This window comes from Dendrobates tinctorius, unplaced genomic scaffold (genome assembly GCF_039654945.1).
Source record: "Dendrobates tinctorius isolate UK_male_01 unplaced genomic scaffold, ASM3965494v1 ptg000192l, whole genome shotgun sequence".
Classification (NCBI taxonomy): Eukaryota; Metazoa; Chordata; class Amphibia; order Anura; family Dendrobatidae; genus Dendrobates; species Dendrobates tinctorius.
In genome coordinates, this window is record NW_027361859.1 from 11,131,975 (window position 1) to 11,144,475 (window position 12,501).

A 12,501-nucleotide genomic window follows, 5' to 3' on the forward strand; every position below is an offset into this window, starting at 1 on the left:
TGGGGACAGTTCTGTCACAGAGGGTGTTTGCTTTCCGTCCAGCCAAGAAGCTCCTCTCGGCCTGCATCGGTATCCCCAGATTTACCTTCGGCCTATTGGGCCTATGCGGATGTCTTCAGTAAGAAAGAGGCAGAGACTCTGCCCCCTCACCGTTCCTACGACTGTCCCATCGATCTCGTTCCCGACTCTACTCCTCCCCGAGGTCGGATTTATCCTCTGTCGCCGTCAGAGACCCAAGCCATGTCCGAATATGTTCAAGAAAACTTGGCCAAAGGCTTCATTCGCCCGTCTTCCTCGCCCGCGGGTGCGGGTTTTTTCTTCGTCAAGAAGGACGGAACCCTTCGTCCCTGCATTGACTATCGGGGACTCAACGATATTACAATTAAAAACAAATATCCGCTTCCTCTCATCCCGGAGCTATTTGATCGTCTCCGAGGGGCGCAAATCTTTACCAAATTGGATTTGCGGGGAGCCTACAACCTAATCCGCATCCGTCCCGGAGATGAGTGGAAAACGGCTTTCAACACTCGCGATGGCCACTATGAATATCTGGTTATGCCTTTTGGTTTATGCAACGCACCCGCCGTCTTTCAAGAATTTGTCAATGATGTTTTCCGAGACCTTCTCTATTCTTGTGTGGTGGTGTACCTGGATGATATTCTGGTATTTTCCTCGGACCTGTCTACTCACAGAAAGGACGTCCGTCAAGTCTTGTCGCGCCTGAGGGAGCATCGTCTCTATGCCAAACTTGAAAAATGCGCCTTTGAACAGTCTTCTCTACCGTTTTTGGGCTACATCATTTCTAATACTGGTCTACGGATGGATCCGGGTAAATTGTCGGCCGTACTAAACTGGCCGCGTCCCCAGGGAGTGAAGGCCAGCCAACGATTCCTGGGGTTCGCCAATTATTACCGGCAGTTTATTCCACACTTTTCCTCCCTGACCAGCCCTATCTCCGCTCTGATCCGTAAGGGGGCTAATCCCCACTTCTGGTCACCTGAGGCCGAAGACGCATTCCGCTCCCTGAAACAAGCTTTTGCAACGGCTCCCGTACTCCATCGCCCAGAGGCCAACAAACCCTTCACCCTGGAGGTAGATGCCTCTGCCATCGGAGCCGGTGCAGTACTTTCCCAGACTGCACCCTCTGGACGACTGGTCACCTGTGGCTTCTTTTCAAAATCGTTCTCCACCCCGGAGAGAAACTATACCATTGGTGATAGAGAACTGCTCGCCATCAAGTTGGCCTTGGAGGAATGGCGGTACCTCCTCGAGGGAGCGGTCCACCCCGTCAGGATCTACACTGACCACAAGAACCTGGCGTACATCCGGACGGCGCAAAGACTCAATCCCCGTCAAGCCAGGTGGTCTCTGTTCTTCGCTCGGTTCGATTTCGAACTCCATTTTCGCCCCGGCGATAAGAACCTCAAGGCAGATGCCCTATCCAGATCCTTTTTGGTTACCGACTGTGAGGAAGAGCCTTCGCACATCGTGGATCCTAGCAAGGTCATGGTGGTTGCTCCTGTAAACCTGACTTCATTGCCTCCGGGTAAGACGTTTGTTCAAGAGAACAATAGGAGGCGAGTCTTACAGTGGGGTCATGCCTCCAAACTAGCTGGTCACAGTGGTCTCAAGAAAACCCTCTCCTTCATCTCTCGTTATTATTGGTGGCCCTCTCTTGCTCAAGATATCCGAAGTTTTGTCGCCTCTTGTCCGTCTTGTGCCAAGAATAAGGTTCCCCGGCACCTACCCGCTGGTCTTCTCCACCCGCTCCCGGTTCCTTCGGCTCCCTGGCAGCACATTGCGTTGGATTTTATTACCGATCTACCTCGGTCTTCGGGTCACACAGTCATCCTCGTGGTTGTAGATCGATTTTCCAAAATGGCACATTTCATCTCCCTGCCTGGGTTGCCCTCCGCTCCTGAACTGGCGAGAATTTTCATTTCCCATGTCTTCCGGATTCACGGTTTTCCTCAACATATCGTTTCGGATAGAGGAGTTCAGTTCACCTCACACTTCTGGCGAGCCCTGTGTAAACGCATGGATGTCACTTTGGACTTCTCCTCAGCCTACCATCCCCAAACTAATGGTCGGGCTGAGCGCACGAACCAAATTTTGATAACCTATCTTCGCCACTTCTCCAACGCCCACCACAACGACTGGTCCCACCTGCTCCCGTGGGCCGAATTTGCCTACAACAACCACATCAATGAGTCTTCGTCTAAGTCTCCTTTCTTCATCGTCTACGGGCAACATCCCAGTGTACCTCTGCCGGTACCCCCTGCCTCGGGTGTGCCGGCAGCCGACCTTCTGACCGAGAAGTTCTCCAGGGTCTGGCAGGAAACCAAGTCTGCACTCGAGCTAGCGCAGGATAGAATGAAGAGACACGCAGACAAAAGGCGTCTGGATTCTCCGTTGTACCATCCCGGAGATAAAGTGTGGCTGTCCTCCAAGTTTGTTCGCCTCAAAGTCCCCTTATATAAGCTAGGTCCTCGGTATATCGGGCCTTTTGAGGTCATGGCCCGCATTAATAACGTTGCCTACAAACTAAAACTCCCCGCCTCGCTGCGAATCCCTAATTCTTTTCACGTGTCCCTCCTGAAACCTGTCATTTTTAACCAGTTTCATGCCTCTGTTGGTCACTCTCCCCAGCCAGTCTCTGGCCAGGATGTCTTTGAGGTCCAGGACATCCTGGCCGTAAAGAGATGTAGAGGGAAGACCCTCTTCTTAGTTGATTGGAAAGGTTTTGGTCCCGAGGAGAGGTCTTGGGAACCCCGGCAAAACATCCAGGCCCCCCGCATTCTAGCCAGGTTCCTTGCCAGTCTCAAAAAGAGGGGGCGTAAAGAAGGGGGTACTGTTACATCACCCGCTGCCACGCTCCTCGCTGCTCCCGCTGTGCCGCTCGTGGCCGCGTCCTCTGCCCCGCCTCCCGAGCGCCGGCTCGCTCGCCTCTCCCGGCGCGCTCCCGGAGGGCGCACGCATCGTCCTGCGTCCTCTCCTCCACCGCCGCTGCCGGCCTTCCGTGCCCGTCGGGTGCGCCTGCGCACTGCGCGCTAGTATTCTGTTTCCACTGCTCCACCTCCTGGCCCCTCCTGACCCGGAAGCGCTGCCTGCAGCCCTATATCTGGCAGTCTCGCCTCCTGCCCGGTGCCTGACTATCCATTGTGCCTAGCTCTGCTTATTCAGGTCCACTCTGCTCTGCACTTCTCCAGCCTAGCGCTCTGTCCTGCTTTCTCTGGGTCCCAGTGTCCTCTTGTGATTGCTTCCTCTGTTTTTTCCCTAGTGTCTGCTTCGCCTCCGGTCTCCAGCCTGCCGCCGCAGGGCCTACCTCTGTCTACCTGGACCCGTACCTGCCTAGCGTAACCCTTGTGGCTATCCCTGGTCTCTCCCTACTGTGTCCCCGGGTATCAGCTTCTGCGGCGATAGTCTCTCTGAGGCTTGCCCCAGACGCTCCCTGTATAGGGGGTGGTCCACTTGGCCAGCTCGCCTCAAGGAGGTTCGTCGTCGCGGTCCTGCGGGTTCACTTCCGGTTCCCCTCAGTCCTACAGCATAACACTGGTTTGGATAATAGACTTCTTATTTCCAGCTCTAAAGCCTCCTGTTGAGATTGGGAGTTTAGAGAAGTCAATAGGAAGGAGTCCTGGGGGACCCGAGCAAATATTAATTTTAAGCCGGATGACACAAGGCTAATGGCCCATGAGTTGGATGTTATCCCCTTTCATTGTTGGTAGAAAACACTACCACCCACTGGTAGGTCAGAATTAACGTGGCTTATCTTCAGTTCTGAAGGGACGTCTACCGAACAAGACATCCTTTTGTTTGGTTTCTTTGTGGGGCCAGCGGTCCTGGTTTCTATAATCCTTTCTCCTGTTAAATGCAGGTTTTTGGAAGGCTCTCCTATAGGATGGAATGTAAGTATTAGGAAACCTCTTCTTCCTTTCACCCGCTTTGGTGAGAATCTCATCCAATTTTGTGCCAATCAGGTACTCACCCTGGCATGGCAGGCTGTAGAGCCTGGATTTGGTCTGCTGCTTCGCCCTTCCATCCTTTTAACCATAGGGTTCGACGTGCCGCATTGGTTAGTCCTGCTGACTTGGCCACCAAGCGTATGGAATCGGCTGAAATGTCCACCAAGAAGGCTGCCGCGCCTCTGATCAAAAGGATGGAGGACATTAATTTTTCTCTGGATAGGATGCTTTTTATGCCTTCTTCCAGATTGTTTAGCCATACTACCATAGATCTAGCCGTGCATGTAGCTGATATGGCCAGTTTGAATGCTCCTGCACATGATTCCCAAGACCTTTTTACAAGTGAATCTGCTTTATGATCTAGGGGGTCCTGTAAGGTCCCTGAGTCTTCCACTGGTATCGAGGATCGCCTTGATGTGGAAGCCATGGCTGCATCCACTTTTGGGGCTTTTGCCTATGTGGTCAGATCTTCGTCATCAAAGGGATAACGTCTTTTTGATGTTAAAGGGAAGCCTTTTTGTCCTTGTTACTCCCATTCCTTTTTAATTAACTATTTCACCGCTGGATTTACTGGGAACGCTCTCGTCTCTTTTTCTCAGAGAGACCCGCAAACATAATGTCCTGAAGGGTTTTTGGGTCTTTAGTGTCCGTAAGACCCATGGTCTCCTGGACTGATTTAACACGATTGCTGATACTCTCGGTTGGAAAACATGTATAATGATCACCTTCCGAAGAAAGAGATTCTCGGTAGGAATCTGAGCCTGCCTCATCAGTATCCGAGGGACGCTCTGATCTCGGGGAGTCATATCCCCTGGTGGACCCCATTTTCGTAACACTACCTGATCCCCTCAGGGTCTGCAATTCTTCTCTAATCATTAGTCTGATATCCTCTGTCCTTATAGAGGACTCCTCCTGTATGGTATGTCCAATGCATATTTGGCACATCCTTTTGGGGTAGCTGTCCGGAAGGTGCTGGGAACACAGGGCGCATTCTCTATGTTTAGATTTTTCAGATCTTTTCGCCTAGGGTATACAGAAAGAAGGGGGGATATTAGCTTAATAGATGGGACAATAACACTCACCCTGTGAAGCTTCTGTCAATATGGTACTGTTTGCGGAGGTGAAGGCACAGGCTGAGATGTGGAGCGACCAGATTTTCTGTCTTTTCCACTTCTGGCTGAGGATTCGCTGTTTAGAGTGTCCACTGCCGCTTCTGTGGCTACTGCGCGCTGATGCTGCTGATATATATTCTCCAAAGGGGTCTCCTTAGGGGATGTCATATTGTACACCGGTGGGGCTCTGGCCGATGTCTTTTATGTGGCATTACTCCCCTTAACGCCGGAATTAATCTCCATTTTTTTTTCTCTTACCCGGAAGTGCTCACCACTTCCGGGATCCAGCCGCACTGTGCGCGACCTTGCTGCTCTTTACAGGAGCATCCTTTACCTCCTTGGTACCGCCCCAGAAATAGACTGAGTACTTCCGAGGGAGAGCGCTTCTGGGGACACTGCACACGCGCGCACGCCGGCAGAATTGCTACGGCGGCGCGCCTCTGGGGACCATGTTACCTCTATCCAGCCGACTTCATGTGCAGTCCCGGACAAGCGCTGACCCATCCTGCCGTGCCACGCTCTCCCCGTGAGCAAGGGCAACTCCCTGGATCCTGGCCTCACGGTGTCCCGTCAGCAGACGGGGGCGCTGGACCCAGGAGTCCCCCGACGCTACTTCTGGTGCTGGAGCCCCTGCCGTTCCTACAGCAACCGCACAGGTGGCATCACAGCCAAGGTATCCTCTTCTCTCCACAGGTTCCTTAGGAACAGGAAACCAACTGTGGGAGCGAGGGGGACCACCCCTTTTATCTCTCTGTAGGTTTCCTGTTCCTAGGGGCGGATGCCCTCTCTCAGTGGGTGCTGTCGTGGCAAATAGAAAAATTATTATCCTTCATATATGAAAATATAACAAATCTTTCTGCACTGTTTAGATGAGTCAAGCATATAAAGACAGTATTTCAGGGATTAAAAGACAGAGTGTATCTGAAAATCAACATTCAACCCCATAGGTTTTAATGAATTTAATTAATATATCCACTTTAGTTTTTTTCGTTTCAGCATACGCTCCCTGTCTCCCCATCTTCTCTGTACTGGTACCATATCTAGTATTCTCATTCTCAGATGCTTCTCTGTATGTTTTAACTCTACAAAATGTTTGGGGACTGGTAGATCCATCCTCTTCTTTCTTATAGTGTATCTATGTTGATTAATGCGCGTTTTAAAATCGCTCGTGGTTTCCCCAATATACCATAAATTGCAAGGGCATTGCAAAAAGTATATAACATATTCTGAATTACACGTAATGAAATGTATTATTCTATACTCTTTTTGTGTAATGGGATGTGAAAAAACAATAGGACAATTAACCCAAGCTAAACAAGGATAGCATCCCTTTCTTTCTCTTCCTGTCAAAAAAGTTTGTTGAAGATTTTTTAATAATGGGCCCACATCTGCTTTAATAAGAACATCTTTTATATTTTTATTTTTCATGTAAGAAAAAAGTGGTGGATTTTGACATTCTTTCACATTGAGGAGACACCTATTCAACATACCCCAATGTGTCCTTATAATTTTTGCAACCTCCCCACTTTCTTCCGCAAAAGTTGAGACAAATGGAACCCCTAGAGTTTTTACTTTCTAATAAATCAAGTCTCTTTAGTTTATTAACTTCAATTTTTGTACATTCCAAAAGTTTTCTAGGATATCCCCCACTTTTAAATTTCTTCACCATATCATCCATGACCATTCACTTGATTTTCATCCTTGACTATTCGTTTTACTCTCATCATTTGGCTACGTGGAATAGATTTGATCATATTACGTGGGTCTTGGCTGTTAAAAAGTAATAAATTGTTACGATCAGTTTCCTTCACATAAAGAGTGGTTGTTAATTCCCCACCTCTAAATTCCACTAACACATCAAGAAACTGCAAAGTTTCATTTGAAGACACTAATGTAAATTTGATTGTTTCAGCCAATGTATTAATACATTCATGAAACTGAGTAAGCTCATCTTGGGTGCCCTTCCATAGGAGGAAGACATCATCTATGTACCTCCACCACACCAACACATGTCTAAAGTGATGGGATACATAGATGAGGTCCTCCTCCATGGCACCCATTACCAAATTTGCATATGCGGGGGCCATATTGGCCCCCATAGCTGTACCCTGCCATTGCCAGTAGTAACGGTCACCAAACATAAAATAATTATGCCTTAAAATAATATTCAATAGATCTAATATGAATCCTCTCCCATTACTAGATACCTTCTCAACTTGTAACCACCTCTCTATTGCTTGTGTTCCTGTATTGTGATCTATAGAGGTGTACAGGGAGGTCACATCAAAAGAAGCTAATATCACAGTCTCTTTCAATTGTCCCATCTCCAATTTCCTTAAAAAATCTGAAGTGTCCTGTATATAAGACACCAGATTTTTAGCCAATGGACTTAAAATTTTATCCAGGAATGTCTTCATAGTGCTGAATAATGAATCAACTCCAGACGCTATGGGGCGTCCTGGCGGGTTACTTAGTGATTTGTGGACTTTTGGTGTTGTATATAGCACCGGCGTTCTTGGGTTTTTAACCAACAAATAATCATACAATTGCTGATTGATTATTTGCAAGCCCAGTGCATTTTCTAAACAACTTTTTATCTCTCCCATTATTTCAAATTTAGGATCCCCACTAAGTTCAACATATACATCACTATCCCCCAACTGTCTATTAATTTCAGAGATGTACATAGTTTTGTCCATTATGATGCCGCTCCCCCTTATCAGCGGATTTGATCTGTATGTTGTCGTCATGGACTAACTCTTAAAGCTTTCTGTTCCTCTTTCGTTATGTTTGGATGTTTAAAAAAATTTATGGAAATTTTTTTAAAATGTCCATTTTTTACTGCTTTTATATATGCATCAACTACAGCCAAATTAGTTGGTGGGACAAAATTGTTTTTTTGTTTTTAATCCAACCCCATACAAATCAAATTGACTATTTTTAATCAATTTCCCCACGTTTTTATTATGAAACCATTCCTTAATTTTTATATTCCTGAAGAATTTTTCCATATCCACCTGTAGTCCAAACCAATCAATGTGTGAACAAGGGCTAAATGTCAGTCCCTTGCTAAGTATGGAGATTTGTGGGTCTGTCAATACCTTTTTTTGAGATGTTAATTACTAGTTCTCCTCCCTTTTCTTCTGTGTTACTAGCCTCTAAGATTGTGTTCTGAATTTCTCGTTTTTGTTTTTCTTGTTGACAATGGCGTTTGCCCCCACTCCTTTTTCTTGTTCTGCCATTCCACTTTCCACATCTGCAATAAAAACACATTTATTAACAACAGGTACAGCATAATTTGTTACATCATTTTTGTTTTCAAAATGACCTCTTCTTTTCCAAGTTGTTTTTAAACTTTCTTTCTGCCAAAAATAAACATGACCAGTGTCATAATCCTCCAAATCCCTACTCCACTTCTTTCTCTTTGTTTCTTCTAAATCACATCGCATCTTATTCATATCTTTATCCAATTTCTCCTTAATACTACACCACTCGTCAGGTGTTAATTTTTCTTGTATCTTCAACTCCATTATTTTAATTGAGTCCTGTAGATTTTTTATGTCCACTTGTAAATATTCAATATTAAGAAGGATTATGTCCACACACAGCTCTGCTCCGTACACCTCGCACCCACGTGGATCCGCTCCGTACACCCCGTACACACACAGCTCTGCTCCGTACACCTCGTACACACGTGGATCCGCTCCGTACACCTCGTACACACACGACTCTGCTCCGTACACCTCGTACACACGTGGATCCGCTCCGTACACCTCGTACACACACGGCTCTGCTCCGTACACCTCGTACACACGTGGATCCGCTCCGTACACCTCGTACACACGTGGATCCGCTCCGTACACCTCGTACACACACGACTCTGCTCCGTACACCTCGCACCCACGTAGATCCGCTCCGTACACCTCGTAGACACACGACTCTGCTCCGTACACCTCGTACACACGTGGATCCGCTCCGTACACCCCGTACACACACGACTCTGCTCCGTACACCTCGCACCCACGTGGACCCGCTCCGTACACCTCGTACACACACAGCTCTGCTCCGTACACCTCGTACCCACGTGGATCCGCTCCGTACACCCCGTACACACACAGCTCTGCTCCGTACACCTCGTACCCACGTGGATCCGCTCCGTACACCCCGTACACACACAGCTCTGCTCCGTACACCTCGTACACACACGGCTCTGCTCCGTACACCTCGTACACACGTGGATCCGCTCCGTACACCTCGTACACACACGGCTCCGCTCCGTACACCCCGTACACACACATCTCTGCTCCGTACACCTCGTACACACACGGCTCTGCTCCGTACACCTCGTACACACGTGGATCCGCTCCGTACACCTCGTACACACACGACTCTGCTCCGTACACCTCGTACACACGTGGATCCGCTCCGTACACCTCGTACACACACGACTCTGCTCCGTACACCTCGCACCCACGTGGACCCGCTCCGTACACCCCGTACACACACAGCTCTGCTCCGTACACCTCGTACACACACGGCTCTGCTCCGTACACCTCGTACACACGTGGATCCGCTCCGTACACCTCGTACACACACGACTCTGCTCCGTACACCTCGTACACACGTGGATCCGCTCCGTACACCCCGTACACACACGACTCTGCTCCGTACACCTCGCACCCACGTGGACCCGCTCCGTACACCTCGTACACACACGGCTCTGCTCCGTACACCTCGTACACACACGGCTCCGCTCCGTACACCTCGTACACACACGGCTCCGCTCCGTACACCTCGTACACACACGGCTCTGCTCCGTACACCTCGTACACACACGGCTATGCTCCGTACACCTCGTACACACACGGCTCCGCTCAGTACACCTCGTACACACACGGCTCCGCTCCGTAAACCTCGTACATACACGGCTCTGCTCCGTACACCTCGTACACACACGGCTCTGCTACATCCACACTGTAAACCCCTCCTTACCCCACACATCAACTTCCTCTCATCCAGCACCATGCCAACCAGCACAGCAGAGTCCTGCATACACTGAGGCCCCTGATCATGTGACCCCTGACTCCTCCCCTCCTGTGACCTCATCACAGGTCCTGTGCGCACCAAGCAGCCATATACCTGGAGTGCGGCTCTGCAGGTTAGTGATGGGCAGTCCAGCTCTTCTTGCTCCTTTCCCTCTTTTCTCACTCCTGTCCCTTCACTATAAAGCCTGGGTCTCATTATACAGCTGTACAGGGGTCTAGTGAAGGCTTTTTGGCCCTTTCCTCAGACTGTAGCTCCTGGGATCAGGCCCTCACTCCTGTTCCTTCACTATAAAGCCTGGGCCTCATTATACAGCTGTACAGGGGTCTAGTGAAGGCTTTTTAGCCCTTTCCTCAGACTGTAGCTCCTGGGAACAGGCCCTCACTCCTGTCCCTTCACTATAAAGCCTGGGCCTCATTATACGGCTGTACAGGGGTCTAGTGAAGGCTTTTTGGCCCTTTCCTCAGACTGTAGCTCCTGGGATCAGGCCCTCACTCCTGTCCCTTCACTATAAAGCCTGAGCCTCATTATACAGCTGTACAGGGGTCTAGTGAAGGCTTTTTAGCCCTTTCCTCAGACTGTAACTCCTGGGATCAGGCCCTCACTCCTGTCCTTTCACTATAAAGCCTGGGCCTCATTATACAGCTGAACAGGGGTCTAGTGAAGGCTTTTTGGCCCTTTCCTCAGACTGTAGCTCCTGGGATCAGGCCCTCACTCCTGTCCCTTCACTATAAAGCCTGAGCCTCATTATACAGCTGTACAGGGGTCTAGTGAAGGCTTTTTAGCCCTTTCCTCAGACTGTAACTCCTGGGATCAGGCCCTCACTCCTGTCCCTTCACTATAAAGCCTGGGCCTCATTATACAGCTGTACAGGGGTCTAGTGAAGGCTTTTTAGCCCTTTCCTCAGACTGTAGCTCCTGGGATCAGGCACTCACTCCTGTCCCTTCACTATAAAGCCTGGGTCTCATTATACTGCTGTACAGGGGTCTAGTGAAGGCTTTTTGGCCCTTTCCTCAGACTGTAGCTCCTGGGATCAGGCCCTCACTCCTGTCCCTTCACTATAAAGCCTGGGCCTCATTATACAGCTGAACAGGGGTCTAGTGAGCGCTTTTTGGTCCTTTCCTCAGACTGTAGCTCCTGGGAACAGGCCCTCACTCCTGTCCCTTCACTATAAAGCCTGGGCCTCATTATACAGCTGTACAGGGGTCTAGTGAAGGCTTTCTACCCTTTCCTCAGACTGTAGCTCCTGGGAACAGGCCCTCACTCCTGTCCCTTCACTATAAAGCCTGGGCCTCATTATACAGCTGTACTGGGGTCTAGTGAAGGCTTTTTAGCCCTTTCCTCAGACTGTAGCTCCTGGGATCAGGCCCTCACTCCTGTCCCTTTACTATAAAGCCTGGGCCTCATTATACAGCTGTACAGGGGTCTAGTGAAGGCTTTTTAGCCCTTTCCTCAGACTGTAGCTCCTGGGAACAGGCCCTCACTCCAGTACCTTCACTATAAAGCCTGGGCCTCATTATACAGCTGTACAGGGGTCTAGTGAAGGCTTTTTAGCCCTTTCCTCAGACTGTAGCTCCTGGGATCAGGCCCTCACTCCTGTCCCTTCACTATAAAGCCTGGGTCTCATTATACTGCTGTACAGGGGTCTAGTGAAGGCTTTTTGGCCCTTTCCTCAGACTGTAGCTCCTGGGATCAGGCCCTCACTCCTGTCCCTTCACTATAAAGCCTGGGCCTCATTATACAGCTGTACAGGGGTCTAGTGAAGGCTTTTTGACCCTTTCCTCAGACTGTAGCTCCTGGGATCAGGCCCTCACTCCTGTCCCTTTACTATAAAGCCTGGGCCTCATTATACAGCTGTATAGGGGTCTAGTGAAGGCTTTCTGGCCCTTTCCTCAGACTGTAGCTCTTGGGATCAGGCCCTCACTCCTGTCCCTTTACTATAAAGCCTGGGCCTCATTATACAGCTGTACAGGGGTCTAGTGAAGGCTTTTTAACCCTTTTCTCAGACTGTAGCTCCTGGGAACAGGCCCTCACTCCTGTCCCTTCACTATAAAGCCTGGGCCTCATTATACGGCTGTACAGGGGTCTAGTGAAGGGTTTTTGGCCCTTTCCTCAGACTGTAGCTCCTGGGAACAGGCCCTCACACCTGTCCCTTCACTATAAAGCCTGGGCCTCATTATACGGCTGTACAGGGGTCTAGTGAAGGCTTTTTGGCCCTTTCCTCAGACTGTAGCTCCTGGGATCAGGCCCTCACTCCTGTCCCTTCACTATAAAGCCTGAGCCTCATTATACAGCTGTACAGGGGTCTAGTGAAGCCTTTTTAGCCCTTTCCTCAGACTGTAACTCCTGGGATCAGGCCCTCACTCCTGTCCCTTCACTAT

At 49.4% G+C, this 12,501-nt stretch overlaps 1 protein-coding gene across 1 annotated transcript; it reads right to left on the reverse strand.

The window, feature by feature from the left end:
- Positions 1-6,571: 6,571 nt before the first annotated feature.
- Positions 6,572-10,231, reverse strand: LOC141055855 (uncharacterized). Its single transcript, XM_073552575.1, has 2 exons — positions 8,179-10,231; positions 6,572-6,847 (listed from the first exon to the last, which is right to left on the reverse strand). Exon 1 carries the CDS (start codon positions 10,181-10,183, stop codon positions 8,660-8,662), a length of 1,524 nt encoding a protein of 507 aa, XP_073408676.1. The 5' UTR covers positions 10,184-10,231; the 3' UTR covers positions 6,572-6,847; positions 8,179-8,659.
- Between the last annotated feature and the right edge of the window lie 2,270 nt (positions 10,232-12,501).

Coding starts and splice junctions, on each gene's coding strand:
- LOC141055855 (XM_073552575.1), bottom strand. CDS start 10,183: ATGAGGTCACAGGAGGGGAGGAGTCAGGGGTCACATGATCAGGGGCCT.